We start from the raw sequence: 22,928 nt of genomic DNA on the forward strand, positions 1-22,928 counted from the left end.
TCGATAAATAAGCTAATATAAAAAGGTTGTAAATACTGGATAAAAAAACATTCGAATTGAGTAGGCTATATCCATAAGGTTCGGGAGAGAGTTTGCTTTTCGGTATCACTCTGTATAGGATGAAGTTGCATGGAGCTCTGTGAGCTACAATTGGTGTCTGGACTTGTTGTCATTCGCTTGATTGCAAGAATCAATTACCAGGGCTCACCACTGGGAGGTTGACAACTTGAGCCCCTTTTTGTACTACAGACAGGCAAAGCACAACATCACAGCGTAGTTGAGCTTTATAAGAACATATTTACATATTTACAAATATTTACTTCAAGAGTCGACCGTTTATGGCTTCCGCATTTTTGCTTGCGGTTGCTGCGCATTTCTCATTGTTTAGTGAGCTAGTTCGGTCTAAGAAGTTAAAATTTATTGCATTTCTTACCAATATTTTCAGATTCTTGAGGAGGGCTGAGTTTAAACCGAAAACTTTCGACCGTTAAAACTATTTGTAAATATGTAAAACATATTCTTATAATGCTCAACCCTGTTGTACCTTGCCTGTTGGTAATACAAATAAGATCATGCCCACTGACACCATACTAATGGACAAATACGAATACATATTGTGAAGTTCAAAAAGAAACTAATCTTTCTTGTTTGATGATTACCGCAGTAGCGCCAGATGACAGTAAAGCATAAGCGTTGAAAGCAAAACAAAATGCTCTGGTATTCTTTAGTCCGTGTGCCTTGTTGTTGTGTCAACTTGTGCAGTGTAGGAATATAGAGATGGCCGGTTGCAATGCTAATGCATAATATGCTACATCAAGATTGGCAAAGCGTTTTGTTTGTGGGAAGGAAATGTCATAAAAGACAGAGCTTGGTTGAAGATCGCGTTGAGGGTTTGCGTCACAGACTTTGTGTTATTAAGGTTATTAGATAAATGGAAGAGGTGTGGTGGATGCAAAGCAGCTGTGACAAGAAGGGTTGGGTAAAAGATTGGGTTTGGCAAAATTCAGGAAATGTTGAAAAATATGGAAAAAATTGTGGTTGAAAATGAAGGAAAAAGTATGTCTGCGCTGCATGCCGTCTGCACTATTGTACGGTAGCAAGACATTGATATTAAGTGAGGAATGGTGGGAAAATGTAAAGGGTAAAATCAAGGATAGAGAAAAGCTAAAAAAATGATGGATATACTAGAAATGCAACTGCACCCAAATTGCAAAGGTAAATGGAGTAAGACGGCATTGGGCATGTGCTAAGGGAGAAAGTTTTCTTCAAAAGGCATTAACTTTAAAGGTGAATGGAAAGAGGAAACGGGACATTTGTATCATCCAAACCAAACATAACATGAAAAGAACAGGTGAAGAATGAGGCAGACATAAATTGGACCAAAGGAAGAAGATGCGATGGACAGAATGAAATAAAGACAATCGCCAGAATGAAAAAAATTGGCCACCCCAGGCCCCAGTAATGAGGACAAAACCGAATTCGGATGATAATGAGTTTTTGAAGAACAGCAATAAAAAAACAAACACATGGAATATGAACAACAGTTGAACGGAGTTTTTAGCCAGTTACCTATTTTCTTAAATTAAAACCTGGTGAAGTGGTGATGCAAAATCCACTTAAGCTGACGGAAAAAAACTCACCTTTACGCTTGTTATTAACATCATACGCAATCAGATGAAAGTACAAACTTAAAGCTTAGTTATCTACAATAGCATGTTACCTTTCAATAGGCGCAAAGCAAATTACTGTTTTCAGTCACAAAAAAAAAAAACGATCGTCGGGATTCCAAGAAAAACCCTCATGCAAGTAACTTATTCAGGAGCGATGATTCAACAAAAATATAGTTAGGATATATTGAAAAGTGAGACCATATGATACTTCATAAATGTTTTATTACTTTTTTTTTTATTATCTTTTGTTACCCTTTTTTTGACAAGTGATTTTTTTTTCTTGCTTGGTGTGATATGTAGTTTTTTTTTATATATGTATTATATTTTCAAAAAATCTGATATTCTGATTAACTAGTAGGCCTAATGATCATTATGCAATGTATATATTTCGACATGCCCAAAGTGCACAACCAAGACGACATCCAAAGAACAACAGGAAAAATAACAAGTCAACAGCTCTACGTAAAAGACCACTGCTGCTATTTTGTTGTTCTGGTTCTATTATTAGAAGAGAACGAACGCCTCATTGTGGTAGATATGGCGACAGGGGAGTCGACTTCTATGTCTTCATAAGGATCCGTCGGCTCTCCTCTCGTCTCCTCCGGATTGCGATCACCACTTTGACTGCTTTGGTGAGAGCTTGGACCTTCCCCCGTCGAAACAGGGTTAAAAATAGTCTCAAAAAGACCAGGTGGCATTCTTTGATTCTGAAACGGAAGTGTGCCCACAACTCATTATAACGTTAGTTATTTTGTTATAATCATGTTAATGAGCAATAACGTACTTATTTACTCAACAATATCTACTTTTGGTTGACCGTTACAGGCCTCTAAGCTCCATTGCGGTCATGGCCATCTTTAAATGGCCTCCGAAACTACCATGCAGGTAGGCCATGTTTGGTGGCCGGCTTCCACAAGCCAACATTTCTATGCAAGCATCGTATTTTTAATTTTTTTCTCTTCACTTGCGTTCATACGTGAAATTTTTCTCTTCACTTGCATCCTTTTATCGCAAACAAAGCAAAGTCTCTCACTTGCCGATGAGAAATATTGCTGATAAACATTTCATAAAAAGTCTGAGCGTCAACTAACTCGAAGACCAGCTATACACTTACTTGGGAAGCAGTACATTTAAGTACAACTGCAACTATATTTCAGGGCCTTGTTTGCGTTGTTCTTACCTGAGTAAACGCAAAAACACGATATTAATTAGCAGATTTTTAAAAACACTATTTTTTATCGTATTTTTTTATTTTGGCTGCGAGGAAGAAGCTCTGGTAGGCCATGCGTGGTCGCCAGAAAAACAAAAGAGGTTACAGACCTATGTTACCTTAAAGTTTGCACATACCCAACCGGCATACATACAATTACCACAACAGTTTTAGAAAAAAGTTTACAACTATTTCACAAACAAACTAGGAAATCACACTTCAGGATTGATGATGAATTTCGATTTAAAGACTAGTTTCGATTTCACAAGTCACTTACTTCAACAGCACAAGCCAGCCCCAAAGCAACTGACTTTTGGGTGTAACATTTATTGAAAGTGGCAGTGGTGTAACCTTCTATCACAAAACTAAGCCAGGTAACCAAGTACCACATTACAAAAAATTGAGCTAAATTTATTGTAAACCACTGTATAGTGAGGAGGGATCGTGGAGACACATGGTGGTACTGGTGGGATGAAGAGGTGAATTTCACAGAAAAGAGATGCATACAAGCAGTGGCGCAAAAATGGGTCAGAAGAGAATAAAAATAAGTACATATAAGAGTATAAAAAAGAAGGCAAAGAGGGTTGTTGCAAGAGCTATGAAGAATGGTGCTGAGGAGGAACTTAATCAAATGGGGGAAAGCTAAAACAAAGTATTCAGACTCATAAAGCAAATGAAAAAGGATGGGAAAGATATTGTAGGGGGAAAATGTATAAGGAGTGGAGATGGGAAGTTGCATTTCAGCCCGGAAAGCAGAGGAGAAGTGTGGAAGGAGCATATGGAAAATGTTATGAATAAGGAGAATGTATGGGATCATATGACAGAGGTTGATCTGGTGGAGGGTCCAGTGGGAAAGGTTACTCGTGATGAAGTGGTGGAGGCAATGGGGTAAATGAAACTGCATAAAGCAGCCGGTCCATCAGAAGTGAGCGTAGAGATGATAAAAGAAAGTGGAAAGTTGGGAATTGAAGTAATGCTACAACTTAGCCAAAGGGTATTAGATGGAGAGGGAATGCCGGAGGAGTGGAAGCATAGTACTGTTGTTCCACTGTTCAAGAGAAAAGGGGATGTGAGAAGTTGCAGTGCATATAGAGGTGTAAAACTACTAGAGCATGGAATGAAAATTGTGGAGCGAATAGAAAAGAGGTTGAAAACATTGGTGAAATTAAATGATATGCAGTTTGGATTTATGCCAGGAAAAGGTACAGTGGATGCTCTGTTTATATTGAGAAGAATGCAGGAAGAATACCGAGAGAAGCAGAGAAAACTATATATGTGTTTCGTCGACTTAGAAAAGGCATTTGACAGAGTACCAAGGAAAGTGATGAAGTGGGCAATGAGGAAAAGAGGTATACCGGAGGTATTAGTGAGAGCTGTGATGTCTATGTATGAGGATGCAAGAACAAAAGTGAGAGTTGGATCAAATATCAAACGAGTTTTTTGTGAAGGTTGGTGTACACCAAGGATCAGTTTTGTCACCTCTGATATTTGCTATTGTGGTTGCCTTGTAACTGAAGGAGTGAGGGAGGGCTTATTGAGTGAAATTTTGTATGCAGACGACCTGGTCTTGACAAGTAATAGTATGGAGGGACGGGAGAGAAAGTTTGAGAAATGGAAAGAAGCATTTGAAACCAAGGGTATGAAGGTGAATCTTGAAAAAACAAAAGTGACGGTGAGTGGAGCAGAAGGAACAGTGGTTGAGAACAAAGTAGATCCCTGTGGAACATGTGGCAAGAGAGTGATGAGAAATTCAATGCAATGCAAGGAATGTGGAAAGTGGGTACATGCAAGATGTGCTAATGTCAAGAGAGCCGCAACAAGATTGGCGAAGTGTTTTGTTTGTGGGAAATGCAGTAAAGGACGGAATGAAGTGGAAGGTCATGATGATGAGTTCTGCCATGGTATCGAAACAGTGACAGACTTCTGTTATCTGGGTGATCGGATAAATGGAAGTGGTGGATGTGAAGCAGCGGTGACAACAAGGGCAAGATTGGGCTGGGCAAAGTTCAGGGAATGTGGGGAAATGTTGTATGGCAGAAAAATTTCACTAAGGATGAAAGGAAAAGTATATTGGAGCTAGTGTTGGGCGATATTGAAAAAAACAAAACGATACGATATTTGAAAAAATACTCGATATTTCGATACTTTTCGATATTTTTGTTCTAATTAAGAAAAGAAAAGAGTTTCTCAGTCTTCAAAATTAGTGCCGTCAATTGCCGAGGTGATTGCCGACGCAGATGCATGAATGGCGCATTAGCGTCGGCAATAAAAATGCCGAGGCCAAACGAGCGCTTGTAAGGTTAGGGTTAAACATTCCTCCCAGTCGTTATGCCACAGCCATAGATTTGATCCTTAGTCAACACCCTGATGCAGCTCTGCAAAAGAAGCGTGTATCAAAGCACGAAAGCGGCAAAACGTGGACGCTGCATTGCGAACGGCGAAGACAGTGTAGATTTACAGCCAAGCGATGAGCCTCTTGATGTGTCTGATTCCAGTAATGACACGACAACCTCATCCTCCGATACAGCATCTGATGATTCCGATTCTGACAGCTAGTTCTTCATCAAACAGACTTTGTGGTGTTGGCAGTATCCCAATTGTGCCGAAATTATGCTAGTGCATACGTAAATCGAGGCAATCTTCTCGCAGGGAGCTATTAATTTGTTACCGGCACTTGGTTGAGCAATTAACGTTATTTTATGATAATTTAACGTCGTTAGATGTCGAAGTAATGTAAAACAAACGTAAATTTCTTGTTGGGCATTGTTGTTACGCAATATAACCCGCCGGGAAAATTAAATCGATTTGTGCTGTCTCGAACGTTGAATCAACCCAAAATTAACCCAAGTGTGGATGGGTATCAAAGCTGTTAAATCAACCCAAAATTAACTTACTTTTTCTCTCCGTGAGTTATTCAACGTGAATTACAGTAACAGCGTGCGTATCGCGTTGTTCGCTTTATCGCTACTTTTGGCATTATTACATCACAACAAATCAAACAGTGCGGTCGTGATAGACTACTCTAGTATATTTTTCGCTTCTCGTTTCACATGTTTTGGTAAAATCTTTTCGTAATAAACGTTCACAGCAATTGCCGAGGCAATTTCAACTTTTGCCGTTTGGCATCGGCAACGTTTTTGTAGGGGTTTGCAGTTACGAGTTAGGGCTGTAATAGTTAAAATATCGAACGATATTGAAATGATATCGTATCGTATCGAAAATTCGATATATCGCCCAACACTAATCGGAGCTGTGTGCGGCCTGCAATGCTATATGGTAGCGAGACATGGGTATTGAGAGAGAGTGAACTGCCAATCCTGAGAAGAACGGGAAGGTCAATGGTGAGAGCAATGTGTGGGGTGAAAACGAGAAGGGAAAAAAGGACTGAAGAATTGTTGGATATGCTAGAGATGAGAGAGACCATAGACCAACTGGCAAGGGCAAATGGAGTAAGATGGTATGGACATGTGATAAGGAGGGAGGAAGTTTTCTTAGAAAGGCACTAGATCTAAAGGTGGATGGGAAGAGGAAACGCGGTCGTCCAAGAAGAACGTGGAAACAACAAGTGAAGGATGAATTAAAAAAAGTCGGACTGAAGGAGGAAGATGCAAGGGACAGGATGAAATGGAGAAAAGGGATTAAGACAATTGCTGCGTGGAAACAATCGGCCACCCCCACTAGTGGGGAACAAACCGACGATGGATTATGATGATGTATATTGTATAACGGCTAAAAAAAGAATCCTGATAGCTCATTTCGTAAAGCTCTCAATATTATGAAATAAATGGCGTGATCAGCGAACTTCAAGAATAACTTTCCAGTAGTTATCTAGGAGCATGGAGCATCTAGTCCAGTGGATGAAATACTTCAGATAATAAAACATAAATCAGAAAAACGAAATCTTTAGTTTGCCCATCTCGGTGATAGGCCCTTGGTCAAAGCCTCTCAAAGAGTGTAAAACTGTCAGGATCAAGCTTTTAAAGGTTTTCTCCGTTCGAGGGTAAATAATCTCCTAATCAAGCAAAAAAATGGGTTGCCAACTAAAGATTTTTAAGCACCAGGCAGCAAGGTATGAAATTTTTTACTAAAACTTTTAGAATGCCTAAATGCCCCAACTAGCCACACTCCCTACTCTTAAATGTACTAATTTAGGAAAATACTTACACCACCCGAAATCCTCTCATTAAGATGAGCTAACAACTGAGTGTTTTCATGTAGTATTTTTTGATAATCTTTGCTTATGTTCAAATACTTTTGCTCGTACCGGCGAGACTGCAAAAAAAAAAAAAATCAATAATTTTACAACGACATCTGCCATCTTGTATGAGAAGGAAGGGGGAATGCCCCCAGGTTTGTTAATTTGTTCTAGAATCACAATACCTCAATATGTGTAATGTGTTGCAGCCTAAAGTGCTCTCTCGCCATCAATATAGTGGATGAGCCTGACTGCTCTCTGCGCATTTCGTATCATGCACAGCATATCACAAATCACATTGTTTACTGAAGTCATTAAAAAGAGACTTTTAAACAACTAAAAGATAGACCAATTATATCAACATTGCACCAAATAAACAAGTAAAAACTAGAGAAGTAAATTAAAGACACTTTTAGTACCTTTTCTTTCAGGTTGTTGATTAATCTTTGATCTGGTGGAGGTTGATGATTATGTCTTCGTGTAGTAACCACTAACGCCCCACGAAGTTCTTCTGTTTCTTGTGTAAGAGATGCCACCTGTCCATTTAACTCTTCAACTTGTCTTTGAAGTTCCCTTGCAGTTTCGACAGCTTCGTCCTTTCGTTGCCTAGCCACTGTTACCTGTTGTTCGGCTTCTGCTACAGCTTCTTCCATCTGCTGTGTAGAAGCAGCTAACTGTTGTTGGGCTTCTGCGAGAGCTGTCTCTAGTTCATCACGAACTCCATCCCCTTCTCGTCGAATGCGTTGACAGTAACTATCAATATGTTTCTAAACAGGATAAAGCAATCAGTTATACAATGAGACGGAAATACAATAAGACGGAAAGTACGGGACCACGTTATCAACATAAACACAAAAACACTAAATTTAGAAAGTTTTACCACATTCTATGTTTGACTTAGTAATAAATGTTATTGTTCAATATAAATAAGTTTGTCATAGAATCCTAGCTAAGTAATTAGCAACACAACCAACAAAGTTTTGTGTTATATTGCAGTTGACATAAAGACACATTGACATTGGTTCAAAAAAGATTTTTCACAACTTTTACCTAGTCTATACAATTTCTTCTAGTCACTACTACCGTTAACATCATGATGATCTTTTATTATTTGAAGTAGGCTTACAACATTGGGGTTCTTCAGATGGGCTTCTGATGTAAGCTACATTAGCTAGGCAAGTCTCAAATTTCCTTCTCCATAAAGCAATCGACTAATATGTTCTCCTTTGAGGATAACGTATTGTACTTTTTGAAGGTTACTTTTGAGTTCTCTTTTGATGGGACAACCATGGATTTTAAAATAAAAGACAAACACATTTCCTATCCTTCCGTGTAATACAAAAAATGATTTGACCTCTATTAGAAATAGCTAACTATCCTTTCACTTATAGTAATGATGGGCCATACTCTATTCAACACGCTGAGAAACCACATTTTATGGAATTATTTTTCTGCAATGAGAACATGAAAGTAACTTTTGTGTAAAATTTTGGTGAAAAAATCAGTTGACGATAATCGTTTTTCTTTCTTATCAAACAACATATGCATCTAATAGGTATTGGCAACTGTTATCTTTGCTTTAAGTCGTTGGATCCCAACCAAAAGTAGTTTTCTTTCTCTAACAGGTTTAGATTGTTCTTCTTGCTAATGAAAAATGCAATTTTTCCCAAAGCAAAAGATCCATCCCTGTACGATGACTGTTGATGAAATCTCTTCCATCTCGTGTGAAATTGCTGAGTGATTTATTCAAAAATTGACTTTCCACACAAAACATTTTACTCCGTCTGCATAGAAGCGATAAAAGAATCGAGCCTTGACAAACATTGTCAGTAATTAGAATCTATTACCAGTGTGAACAGGCCTCACAGCTTATTAATCCAGAAAAATGAAATTAAAAAAATCTGGCAACACTGAAACCGGAATTGGCCAGTTATAAATCGAGGAGTCATGTATAACTGTATCTCATCCACCTCCACAGCCCTGTATTTAACTACAACTGCAAGCATTTTTCAAGGCCTTGTTCGCGTTGTTCTTACCTGAATGAACGCAGAACAGGATATTAAGTAAGATTTTCGATTACACAACTTTTCATGAAAGTTTAATTTTGGCTACTAGGTGGGAAACGTTGGCTGCCGTGAAGAAACTCTGGTAAGCGATGCCTGGTCACCGGAAAAATATAGGAGTTTAGAGGCCTGCGCTTAATCATTTATCAAATTCCCCCATGAACATTCTAAAATTATGCACTTGGCACACAATAGAACATTTTTTTCAATGTCTTGGCGACTGGCGTGGCTGCAATGACCACTGACAAGTGCTGTAGAGTCGGGTAAAAAATATACGACTCCCGACGGTGTTACCTAAAGTGGGATTTTTTGCATCACACCTAACAGACAGGGTATTACGCTTTTCCATTCGCAATAAAATTGCACAGCTGAAAAGAGAAAGATGATCTTTGGAGAGAATCAGGGCTGAAGAGTTGGGCAAAAATGTACGACTCCCACACCTCGGTTTATAACTGGCCGACTCCGAGATCAGTATCGCCAGATTTTTGGGATTACCTTTTTTCAATTTTTGCTTTTTCGTGTTTTTTTAATTTAATTTAAGTTGAAATCGAAATTGAAACGGCAACTTTTACAAAATCGGACAAGAACAAACACTTCTATTTCCTAGGAAAGATTTAGAGCGCAATAGGGAAAATAAAAAACAACATTTTGAAAAAAGATTGCAAAAAAATAATAATTTATATATACAGTAGTTCATTGTTTTGTTAGAAGCCTGAGACCTGGGGTTTTTTTTCGGTCATTTATCGGTCATTGACCAATTTTTTAGCAAAATGTCTGAAAAAAATATAGTCAATTCGGTCAAAATGTTCGAAAAAATATATCAATTGAATATACAGTAGAACTCAGTTAATCCGGATCTTCGCCTAATCCGGATGAAACTGGAAGTACAAATGATTTGTAATCTTTTTCTTGAGAAACAGCTTTGGATTATTTAATCCGGATCTTCGCCTATACGGACAAAAGTTGCGCTTTCTCTATCGCTTTATCCAGATTTGCCTGACAGTTTTGCCATTTTATGCAACATCTAAAACTTTGACGTGATTTTTTGTAAATTTTTCATAGAAACTCGTCTTCGGTACCGGTAATTGTTTTCAAAAGTTTTGAATGACTACAGATTATTCCGACACGCATGTCTGAAGATGTAACTTTTGCCAGTGTGTTCTTGCGTTAGACGCAGAGTCTACAAATACATTCATTTTACATGCATACTGCATTTCAAATGAACTCTATCCAGGCCCGTAACTAGCTTGGAGCAGCAGGGGGGGCAAAAAGTATTCTAGAGGGGGCCCAACTTTTACCTTCCGAATCATGTACGAAAACGACGTTTGTACACAATGTGGGTATATTCACGCAAGAACATTAATCGTAGGCCTAATACAACGTTTAGCCTACATTAGACTAGTTTATCATAGACACAGTCAGTGGCGTAGCCAGGAATTTAGAAAAAAAAGGAGGGGGGGTTGACGGGCGGCGGGCAAAGCCCGACAGCGTCTTCGCCAAAGGCGACACCCAGCAGCGGGGGGTCTGGGGGGACCTCCCCCAGAAAATTTTGAAAAATTACTTTGAATTTGGTGCATTCTGAGAGCATTTTCAACAAACATATGGGTATAAATATTCCTGTAAAATGGTACTGTCCGGTGGCATAGCAAAAGGATAAGATCATGTTTTCTAGGGCATTTTTCGGTAATAAAGCTAAGTCTCTATGTTTTCTTGTTGCTAATTCCTGGCTGAGATATTTGAATGTTTGGTATTGGCAAAACTCGCTCTTTTAATGCAGTTTCGTTTAAAATTAGGCAAACTTTGTTTTAGAGACAACATTCTACCCAGTAGCGTAGCCAGGAATTTTGAAAGGGGGGTTGACGACCCAGCGGCGGGGGGGCCTCCCCCAAATTTTTTTAAAAATTACTTTGAATTTGGTGCATTCTGAGAGCATTTTCAACAAATATGTTGGTATGAATATTCCTGTAAAATGGTGCTGTCTGGTGGCATAGCAAAAGGATAAGATCATGTTTTTTTCGGCATTTTTCGGAAATAAAGCTAAGTCTCTATGTTTTCTTGTTGCTAATTCCTGGCTGAGATGTTTGGTATTGGCAAAACTCGCTCTTTTAATGCAGTTTTGTATAAAATTAGGCAATTTTTTTTTAGACTAAGCATCAATCTCAATATCGTGACGTCACACGTGTGACAAAGGGGGGGTTGCAACCCCCAACCCCCCCTGGCTACGCCACTGATTCTACCACACCCTTAAACACACAATGTTTACAATTAAACACAAGAAAATTGAGTGTAAAACTGAAAAGTCAGCGAACAGAGCTAATTTAACATAATTTTTTCCAGGGGGTGCCAACGTTTTTGCAGGGGGGGCTTCGCCCCCCTGCGCCCCCCCTAGTTACGGGCCTGACTCTATCACTGATTCGCTAATTCGGTGATCGCGTGTCTCGGAATTGGCAGATGACCACACTAATGCGCGTTCAATTTCGGTGATTGTTACAGATACCCTTCCATCTAGGTAACGTCAGGCTTGAAAGAACCGTCATCGGTTAATCCGGATCTTCGCCTAATCCGGATGGAATCGCCGGTCAAATCGAATCCGGATTAACCGAGTTTTACTGTATATGACCAAAAATGACTAAAAATGGCCGAAATAATTAAAATTGACCGAATTTTTTCAAGCCATTTCGGAAAAATGACCGAAAAGTCTCAGCAAAAAAAAAAAACCCAGCCTGAGACTTCCTACTTTTGTGAATGATTCCGGACAAGCCAAAAGCCCAAAATCCTTCCGATTCCACAGCCCTGGTTAAAACACGCAAAAGTCGCAAAGTGGTACCCTCTGTCAGTAGGCACAAACATACCGTAGCAAACATTATGAAGGACTCTTTACAAACAATTTGACATTATCATCATAACAAACCTCAAAACGGTTTTACAAGAGTGAGCAGAGTTTTGATTAATTAAATATCGGACATAGCGCATAAACAGAATGACTAACCTTTTTTGGGGGAAATCACACTTTTCGTTTACCAGATGGACAATCTAGCCTGCTGGAGAGTGGAGACCTACTCATTGCGAGATACAACTGTGTGAAACAAAGCAAGCGCATACCTTTGCTTTATTATCAACTTACCCAGTTGCAATTTTTATCACTACGAGTTGAATCAAAGGATGATTAGCTTGCTTCAAGAGAGGTCAAACCACTGTTCATATTGCACTGAAAAGACAGGAAACCTGCGATTGCCCAATGGGCATACGGAATTTTCAACTTTTTGAAAGTTGAAGCTACCAATTAAATTGATTGCAAAGGTCGTCCTCAAAAAAACTCATAAGTACATACCCTTTAGTTTAAAAAGAACTCTTCAAACGATTGGTTTCCTGAGCAATAGAATTGGAAACTCACTTGACCATCTTCTACTACTATTTTCAACAAGCAAAAGTTGCCTGGTAGACTGGTAGAGTTACATGTGCGAAATATAATACAGTTTGAAAAAAAATCTACCTGTTGTGCTTCTGTAAAAGTGACTACTCCCCTGGAATCTGTAGAGTTTCTTATTTGAGCTTTTAATTCCTCAATCTCCTTTTCATATTTTTTAACTTGGATATCTCTTTTCTGGTGAAACTTTTGCCATCGAAGATTCATCTCGGTCAGCTAGAGAAAAGTCAGAGTTAACACACAATTAAAAAAGTGGCCAAAGTTTGACATTGGCTCACTCACAAAAGTCTCACTAAAATACATGAAAATAAGGCAATTGAAATGTAAAGATTATGCGCGAGATAAAACAACAAAATACTGTGTACAGCTCACATACATGATGAAGTTGTTATGATGATTCACGTACACGTAAATCATCATAACAAAGCTTACTTCCACCAGTTTCTGACGATCGAAATCATTTTGAGACGCTGTGCTGGTTGATGCAGTATCATGTGTTTTTATTCCTTGAAAACCAGAAAGATTATCTTTTTGTCTGAAAGTCAAAAAATTGGTACAAATATTTCAAAAGGCAAACAATATGCGTTAGAGCAATGCAATATGTATGATATAATTGATAACACTAGTCTACAAAAAAGTTTTTTTTTTCTGCGGTTTGGACTTTGACAACTGATTTCAGGTAATTTTGGGGTGCTGAATTCGAAGCCTGAACTCAGATTTTTACTATCACATAACATTTTTGATATATATATGATAAAAAAAATACTTTATTTTTGCCTAAAGTGAAAGATTTGGCATTGCGTTTACTACCAACATATGCAGTGCTATAGCGAAAGGTTAGTGTCAGACAGGCCTAAACAGCTTAAATAAGGTTACTGAACAAGTATCGCCATTGGCCTGCTTAAATCTTTGTGGTTTCATGCAAAACTTTGACCGGAGAGGGGATCAGTTATACTTTTAGCTTGTTATTACTGCATGGTTAATAATGTTGCTTAGAAAACAAATTGGTATCAAAATTGTAGTTTGTGGGTGTGTATTTCAGCTACTTATGCACCACATGGCTTGGATTTCTGGATATAGCACAATCATAGGCGTCGATTTTTTCTTAGAAAAGAGGAATTCTGGGTGGGCGAGAGTTTTCGAACAGATTTCATTGAATGTGTTTTGTATATGTTTGCAAATTCGCAAAGGTTCAGTACCTTCAAAATTAGCATATTTTTACTTCGACAAAAACGTTGCCGAGGCCAAACGGCAAAAGTTGAAATTGCCTCGGCAATTGCTGTGAACACTTAGTAGGAAAAGATTGTACTAAAACATGTAAAACCAGAAGCGGAAAATATTCTAGAGTAGTCTATCACAAACGCATTGTTTGATTTGTTGCGATGTAATAATACCAAAAGTAGTGATAAAGCGAGCAACGCGATACGCACGCTGTTACGGTAATTCACGTTAAAAAACTCACGGGGAGGGGAAAAGTAAGTTAATTTTGGGTTGGTTCAACGTTCGAGTCAGCACAAATCGATTTAATTTTTTCGGCGGGTTTGCGTAACAACAATGCCCAATAAGAAATTTACGTTTGTTTTACATTAATTCGACATTTAGCGACGTTGAATTATCATAAAATAACGTTAATTGCTCAACCAGGTACAGGTAACATCTCAAGAGCTCCCTGCGAGAAAATTGCCTCGATTTACGTAAGCTTACAAGCCAACATAACTTCGGCACAATTGGGACACTGCGAGCAACACAAAGTCTGTTTGATGAACTAGTCAGAATCGGTATCATCAGATGCTGTAACAGCTGGACGAGATAACGGAAAGCGAGGCGCAACAAGGAGTAGATGCTTACAATAATTTGACGTCTACTGGTGTTAAATCAATGCAAATAGGGTGATATTTTTATAAAATATTCTCGCAGCTGGGCGCGTGTCTAAGCGCCGACGAAGTAGGAAGTAACCCAAATAAAAACATCCAGCAATAGTAAGATGGAATCAACATCCTACTCTGGTGTAGTCAAAGAAAATTATTTTTTTCTTGTAATCTTGTGGTCCTTACAATCACCTCGGCAATTGCCGACGGTAATTTCGAAGAGTGTGGTTAGTCTTTTCCACAAAGACTGCGTTTAGCGTCGCTGCAGCAATTAAGCTTTAATAGGTTGGATGTTTTCTTTCTTGCACCTTGCGATCTTATGAGCGCTGCTAAACTAAACAAACTTCTTTTATGTTGTCCTTTGCGACCTAAAAAGCGCGTGACTCGTGACCTGTCATCTTTAAAGTGGTGCCTTCGGATTTGCCGCATTTTGATTTGTAAAAGCGATTGTATCAGTACGTCTTTAGTTTGTATCGGTTATTTTATTGTCATGTTCATTATGATGTCATATTCATATTCCCTTTGTTCTGTCGGATACTTAGCGAGAGACATAGCGTAAAACAAGAAGTTGCGCTGCAGTTGGTTGGATAATTCCGCGTTTAACAATAACGGAAATAATTGTAACGAACACTTAATAGTGTCATGAAAACAGGGTGGGCAAAACATATTTTGCCCACCCTCGTTTCACGGCAGGGTGGGCGTCGCCCACCCGGCCCACCCTATTTCGACGCCTATGAGCACAATGTGTATGTGTGATAATCGCAACGTCAAATTTTCCACTTTTGAAAAAAGTAACAATTTGTTAGTATCATATCTCACAAACCTGTCGTGATAGGCAAAATCTGAGGTCAGATTCGGCACCCAAAAAATTACTCTAAATCAGTTTTCAAAGTTCATGCCGCAAAAATCGTGTAGACCAGGGTAATACATACTTTTGAACACTTTTAAAATGTCTAGTCACTTTTTGCACAAAAAGTTTTCCATATAAAAATAACATTTTTTTAAATTATCAGTTATCCGAGGTAGCCTACCTATTCTTATGAGAATGACTTATTATGCGTTAAACGTAATCGATGACGTTGGCATTTTTTGCATTGAATTGGTGTTAGGCCTACTGTACCAAACATTAGCAGGCATTTTCCAGCTTGAAAGTAAAAGGAACACAATCAAATCGTTTGATACGATAGTTTCCTTTGGCATAGCTCAAAATTTATTTGGTGCTGTTTTTTTTTTTAAATAGAATCAGTAGATGTCCAAGATTCGAGTCAAACAAGCCACAGGCATGCTGTGATTGGAAAGATTTAATTGGATTAGTAAGGCCATCAAAAAGGCACAGACCTTGCATGAAATATCTGGTCAATGCAAAAACAAAGTAGAATGTGTGGCAAGTGGTCTAGGGTTGAGATGTCTCTGCGACAGGTCGGCCGCGATAGAATGTCATGTATATACTTCAGATTATATCTTTCAAATGCTGTATATATATATATATACCAACTATCCGGGTAGATACATTTCAAAAAAGAGGATATCTTTTGAGTGGATATTTTCCGAGTAGGCATTTTCCAGTTTGCATATTTTTCGTTATACAGATATTTTTGTATGGATATTTACCTAAATTCGGCTTAAGTTGGTTGTTGATAAATAATGCTCACTTCTATCCAAGATGTAAAAAAATGAATGGACATAGTTGCTGAACGAAAGGCGGCCGAGAGAAAGAAACTGGCTACTCTACTCTCCTTAGTGCCGAGGACTTGGTACAATCACAATGAGAATCTCATCTTCTAATCTCCAACACTTGGAATCAAGCATGGGACCACCATCACCCTTTACCAAGATATTCATTATCCAGTGCATTGCAACTAGAGATGAAAATGCAAAAAAAACTTGGGCCAAAAAAACATGCGTTTTTTTCATATTTTTCTGGAAAAGTTGCAAAGTTTCATTATAGTGCTCTTGAAAACCATTAAACTAGTAAAAATGGTTTTATTGGTGTGCTGAAATTCCTAAGTGTTTGTGCTTGGCAGCATATGTTTTTTTGCATAGTCCTACGTTGTTTCACTTTCTTCTTCATTCTTAGACATGTTTTTGGCAGTAGACCTGACAAACATTAAATTAATGCAATTTGATACGTGACATAATCTACATGAGTTAACTTCTTTTTCCTTTCATGGAAGTTAGCCTACGATGTTAGTATACCGGTACTGGTTATTCTTGTACACACTCAATGGTTGATGAAATTTTGGTAAAAACAAAATAGCAGTATTCAGAACACACATTACCTTGTTTGTGGTAATTTACTAATGCAAGCTATTGCCAATAGTCTGTTTAAACATGTTTTTTAACTGATAGCTTAGCAACGATGTATATATATGTACTGTATAGGCTACGGTATGCTTTATAAATGTTGAAACAGAAGTATATTCCTTACTTACGTGTGTTGTACTGTTGTAAGGTCTTAGACACTTTGTCTAAGACCTTATTGATGCTACTTGCAGATAATGTGTGATCTTATCACTGACATTTTCAGCTGTCAAAAGTAAGTGCATTTGTCCATAGGCGTCGATTTTTTCTTAGAAGAGAGGAATTCTGGGTGGGTGAGAGTTTTCAAACAGATTTCATTGAATGTGTATGTTTGCAAATTCGCAATGGTTAGTCTTTCTCACAAAGACTGTGTTTACCGTCGCTGCTGCAATTAAGCTTTAATAGGTTTGATGTATCTTTCTTGCAATCTTATGAGCACTGCTAAACTAAACAAACTTCTTTTATGTTTTCCATTGCGACCTAAAAAGCAGTTGACTCGTGACCTGTTATCTTTAAGGGTCTGCTACTATTCGGTGAGTTCCTAACCTCTAAGGGAGCGTTCAAATATTAGGTAACGCTGTTTTTCCGAATTTTTGACCCCCCCTTCCACATGTGACACCAACGTAACGTTTTTGTCAACCCCCCTCCCCCACGTGACGCTTTTCCATTACAAAGTCCGTTTTGCCAGTTTATATCTAAATTATGACGTGAAAACACGTGCTGATAAAATGTCTTGGTTTGTATGCACCTAAAGCTTACGTTTGAGACATGAAATTTTAGCTATATTATTTTTTTTGAATTAAAACGTTATGTAGCCTACCTACTGAAAACGTTTAGTAGCCCACCCGGTTCAACTCAATAGAACCACTCTGTTCACAGCTAACACCTTCTCTACTCTCTACTTAGTAATTAAAACGGATATAATTCAGGCTTTAAGTCAGTGGTTTTCAACCAGGGTTCCGCGGAATTGTAAGGTTCCGCCAGTAAGTCTAGGGGTTCTGCAAGTTTACATTCAAATCCGAGAATCTACTATATTATTATATGCATATTGTTTAAATATAATCAAATATTGATAAGGTTTGCCACTATTAATAAATTATCTACACTTTAACACGTTCGCTGCGATCCGGAATTTTCGTTGTTTTCTTGTGGTGCGATAACCTTTAACTTTCTGTTTTCCCGCCAAATTTTGTCAACATGTTTTCTTCGCTTCAAGGAGTTCTTTCAGACAGTTCGTTTGCACAGTTCTTACCTCACAAACTTGTTGCTGGGAATGAAATGGGGCCCCTCACGATGTGATGTTGTCATTTCATTATTGAAAAGTTAAATAAGAAACAAAGTCAAACATCTATTCGCGCATTCTTCAAACCAGCTTCCAAAAGGCTACGAGATGATAACGCTGAAGAAGCCACGTCCAGCACGAATGAACGTAGAGATGACATTGATGAAGAAAGCAGTGCATCAAGAATGGACAGTGGTGAAGAAGAATAGACGCTTCACACTTTACTACACCAGTGATGGACAGAGTAGTGGACCTCGCTCTTTGAAAAACGGCGTGCCTCAAGGATCAACCTTGTCACCACTGCTATTCAATATTTACATCAGCGACCTCCCCTGCACCAAGTCAAAGCAATATGGTTATGCCGACGATTTAGCCCTACTAGCCACTAATAGAATCTGGTCCAATGTAGAGCACTCACTGGAGTCAGATATGAAAAGAATTTCGGAATACTTAAATACGTGGAGACTGCAACTCAGTGCTACAAAGACTACCGTCAGCACTTTTCATCTCAATAATCACCAAGTCGACAGGAAATTGAAGGTTGAAGTCAATGGTTGTCAGTTACCGTTCAAGAGTCAACCAACTTATTTCGGGGTGAAACTGGATCCAAGGCCTGCGTGCAAAAGTAACTGCACGCAATGGACTTTTGAGGTGCTTGGCCGGCACAACATGGGGGGCAAAACCATCTACCCTCTGCGTAGGTGGCCTGGCGCTTGCCTACAGTGCCGCGGAATACGCAGCTCCGCATGGTGTCACAGCAAGCACACCAAAAAATTAGACGCCTGCCTGAACGAGACAAAGCGCATTATTACTGGATGCTTAAAACCAACACCACAGCAATACCTTCCAGTGCTGTCAGGTATCCTACCCGCTAATGTACGCAGAGAAGCGATGGTGTCTTCGTTGGTAAATAAAGCCTGTGTTGATCCGAACCACATACTACACGATTGCGTATCCACTCCCTATGTCCCAATCATACAACGCCTACCATCACGGCGCCCTTTTGTAAGGCATGCTGCAAAACTCCAGCTCGCTGATTTCAGCACGTCAGATGCCTGGTCCGAGGAATTGAGCACTGTGCCAAAAATAAAGTCTCGCCTCGTTCTATTCGATGTCTCTCCTGCCTCTTCACTCCCACTTGGTTCTGAACTTCAGAGAAGGGAGTGGTTGACACTGAATCAAATAAGAACGGGAGTTGGCCGCTTCAATGCTTGCTTGACACGTTGGGGCATAAGGGACTCTGCTGCTTGTCAGTGCGGTGCGACGGAGCAAACAGCTAACCACATCATCTTTGGGTGTCCCATCTATTCCCCTCCCAATGGAATAACAGGCCTCCGCACACTTGACAATCTGACGAAAAGTTGGCTCCAAGTCCTTCCATTCGGCTGACCACAAACTTTCTGCTTCATACGAACGACGACGAGTGGTGAAGTCAATGTCTCAGGCAATGCACCGGTAGTTGTAGAATGTAGATTGTAGAAGACAGCATGAGCCATGGATCTCTACCTGCTCCATTTTACGTTAGCATGCTGCCAGATCAGCTTCCGGCTCGGGAAGGTCGTGTGTTGCAAAGGAAGCTATTTTCCAAATTCCAGTGGATGCGTCTTAGCCGTGATGGTACTTGTTACTGTAGCTGCTGTTTGTGGTCCTCGGAAAACAATCGGTTATCTGTCGCAGACCAACAAAAGTTATACAGCAGCAATATCCGCACAGTCAGCAGTCACCTATCCAAACATTTTGCGGCAAATCCGCAAGCGCCACTTTAAAGATACAAAATGGCCCGTTTCGGTGAGTCCGATCCCTATTCGGTAATTTTTTCATTTTTTTTTTAAATTATCGGGTGCCGTAGCCTAATTATCATTGCCGTTTTAGCGTTAGGGGTTCGGGTTAGGGACCGTTCAAATATTACGTAACGCTATCGAGGGGGAGGGGGGTTTATGAAAAGCGTTACGTTAGCGTCACATCGGGGGGGAAGGGGTTCAAGCAAAACGTTACGTAACGAGTACGGTAGTTTATTTGTGCTGGCTGGTATCGTCATTTGGATACTAAATGCTGAAGCTGAAGTCAAACAGCTTTTAAGAAAAAGAGCCAAACAATGTTGAAAAAAGGGCCAAACTGGGTAAAAAACAGCCAAATTGTTCAATAACGTTGTTAATGATGCAGAATAACGTCAACAACGTTACAACACACTCTACATTCTACAAGAACAATTTCAAATCTTCATTTTCTACAGTGTTTTCACCCGAATCTTTGGCATTGGCATAAACATTGTCCAGATAACTTTTGATAAAATACACCAAGCACTGTCTAACTAAAAAAATCGCAATAACACTTTTCAGTCTCAATTTCCGAAAGACATTCATTTAAATAGCTAGTTTGATAGTATGTGCCAACTGCTTCCAAAAGAAGCCAAATATTGAAAACAATGGGCCAAACAAATTTTTTTTGCGCCAACTGCCTCTAAAAAGGGCCCAAATTTATGAAATTTGGCACCAAAAGGGCCAACCTGACAACCCTGAGTATCAACTACGGTAATTCCCGTAATTCCATACAGGTTCTAAGTGCTCAAAACCTCGCATTGCGAAATTGCAAGGCAGCATTCTTACATCACAAAGCTTGCTTTGATGTGAGTGAACAACATTAGGGTTGCCAGATGGCCTTTTTTAGGCCAAATACCAAAAATATGGCCTTTTTAAATTGCAGTTGGCTTAAAAAAATTGATGCAAATAAGACCAGAAAATTTGGCCCTTTTTATGACTGCAAATTTTGACCGGTTTAGAAAGAATTATTTTAAGTAAATTGCAAATAAAAGTAGCCTATCACTTATCATCACTTGAAGCAGTGGTTTTCAACCTTTTTGGAGGAACGGAACCCAATGAAACATTCCAAAAGCTCGAGAAACCCCTGTTCAATAATTTAATTACCATATGCAAAAAACATCATTTGATTAATAAAATTAAATTAAAATACTCATGTTCAGATTTATTTATGCACAATAAAAATACAAAGTGTAAAAAACCTAATAGCCTACTGGCAAAACAAAATGGTCTCTAACACGTTCACGGCAATTTGACCCATCGGTGTACATTCAACGTGGATTTAGTTTACTTTCTCCGTTGCAAACTGGATTTCAAGTTCTCCGTTGCAAACAAGAAATCGTTTGTGTTGTTCAACTGCAGATACCAGGAAACTTATGTGTTTGAGGTTAAATGCTGCATCATACAAAACATTCAATTATGACGTGGCAGGTGGCATACGCGCACTGGCAGAGTAATGCGAAGCCAGCACGCTACAACGTGAGCGATGAAATTGTTGAGGAGTTATTTCACTTTGTAATTGCGAACCATTAGAGCGTAACGTGTTTTTTTATTTGGTCATTCTTACTTGTTTTTATTCCTTTCCGTTGTACTGTAATTTTTGTTTTGCGTTATTTTTAAACGTGTGTTAGTGTGCAATAAAAGATGTCTGCGGCTGGGTGAACTGCAAGGTTGAATTTCGCTGATGAACGTTGAAGAAACGTTTGTCTGTTCTAACTCTTCTCAGATAAAACACGATGTTTCTCAGCGAAACTTAATGTTGTAGCTAGTCAGGAAGTGCAATTTTTTTTTGTACCAGCTACTTGAAAGGAAGTATATTTACCAGAAAAAATGACCGAATTTTTTCAAGTTATTTCGGATAAATGACAGAAAAGTCTCAGCGAAAAAAAAAAACAGTCGTAGCCTAATTATCATTGCCGTTTTAGAGTTTGGGGTGAGAGGTTAGGGTTGGAGCTAAGGGTTAGGGGCCTAGGGGGTTAAGGGTTATTTGAACGTTAAGCTACGTTAAAACGATGTAAAAGCGGCAATGATAATTAGGCTATGGTACCCAATAATTTAAAAAACTTTTTAAAAAATTGCCGAATAGGGAACTCGCTGAAAAGGGCTCTCGCTGAATAGGGCACTCGCCGAATAGTAGCAGACCCGAAAAAATATAGCCTACCAGACATATAGTCTGATTTGAAGTAAGTTATACATTTATACAAGTTATGATACTGTTTGTTTGAGAGACGCTATTACAATGAGTTTACTCTAATTGCTGCATATTGTGACATTTCATGTCAAAATAGGTAAAAAAACACAAAAAATCAAAAAAATAATAAAACGAGGTTGTTTTTTTTATAACAAAAAAAAACGTTTTTTTTACATTTCTAACTGCAACCCATTGCTTTTTACTTTTTACATAGTAAAGTGTCTTTATAAATCATCATGCTAATGTTTTCCTAACCTTTTATCTGCATTACCATCCAGAAGTTGAACTTCATTTTCTGCTGCTCTAGAATGACCAAACTTGTCTGTATCCATTTTGTCAACCCCGACAATAACATCCTTTAGTACCGAAATGAGACATTCCTTTCTGTGAATAGACATTCCAATTCTGTCTAAACTGAGATCGCTTTTGCTCTTCCGCAAAAGAAAACCAAAGGGTTCATTCGTGGCCATCTTTTGTCTCATAAAAAGCAGTTGAAGGACTACGGTATAAAGACAAATATTAAATCAACCTTTGCAACATTCAAATCAAGTGAAAACAGATATAAAAAACATAGCTATGACAGAGATTTTTATTTGTTTTGAAACTTTTGCATTATTTTAGTTCTGCTGAATCAACAAGCGACATCATAACTGATAAATTTATACAAGAATCATAAGTAGGCTAACCAGAACAAAGCAACTCCACTGTAGGCTATTTATTAGCCTATTATGATAACACAAAAATGATGTTGAGAACAGCTAAAGACAAATCGGTGAGGAAACATTTGTGGAGGCCGTCTTGTAAAAACAAACATTTTACAGAATCGTGAAGACAAACTCTCCAGTCTCCACCACAAAAATAGTTTTAAGCTTTTTTTGCAAAGTTTGCATCAGCGAATAAAGAG

General features: G+C 38.7%; 1 protein-coding gene across 1 annotated transcript; it reads right to left on the minus strand.

The window, feature by feature from the left end:
- Positions 1 to 273: 273 nt before the first annotated feature.
- Positions 274 to 22,431, minus strand: LOC145778765 (uncharacterized). The gene is made up of 6 exons (XM_082590344.1): positions 22,280 to 22,431; positions 12,998 to 13,100; positions 12,632 to 12,781; positions 7,495 to 7,842; positions 7,045 to 7,152; positions 274 to 2,377 (listed from the first exon to the last, which is right to left on the minus strand). The coding sequence occupies exons 1-6, from the start codon at positions 22,420 to 22,422 to the stop codon at positions 2,150 to 2,152; spliced, it is 1,080 nt and encodes a 359-aa protein (XP_082446470.1). The 5' UTR covers positions 22,423 to 22,431; the 3' UTR covers positions 274 to 2,149.
- Positions 22,432 to 22,928: the final 497 nt, after the last annotated feature.

Source organism: Aplidium turbinatum, chromosome 1, assembly GCF_918807975.1.
Source record: "Aplidium turbinatum chromosome 1, kaAplTurb1.1, whole genome shotgun sequence".
In the NCBI taxonomy this organism is placed as follows: Eukaryota; Metazoa; Chordata; class Ascidiacea; order Aplousobranchia; family Polyclinidae; genus Aplidium; species Aplidium turbinatum.

Bases quoted from the DNA above. Each gene is read 5' to 3' on its own strand.
- LOC145778765 (XM_082590344.1), bottom strand. From the start codon at position 22,422: ATGTCTATTCACAGAAAGGAATGTCTCATTTCGGTACTAAAGGATGTT. The intron at 7,843-12,631 runs GTAGATTTTTTT...TATCCTGTTTAG, and splicing joins CTTTTACAGAAGCACAACAG to AAACATATTGATAGTTACTG. The intron at 2,378-7,044 runs GTAAGTATTTTC...CTTCCGTTTCAG, and splicing joins ATGAGAGGATTTCGGGTGGT to AATCAAAGAATGCCACCTGG.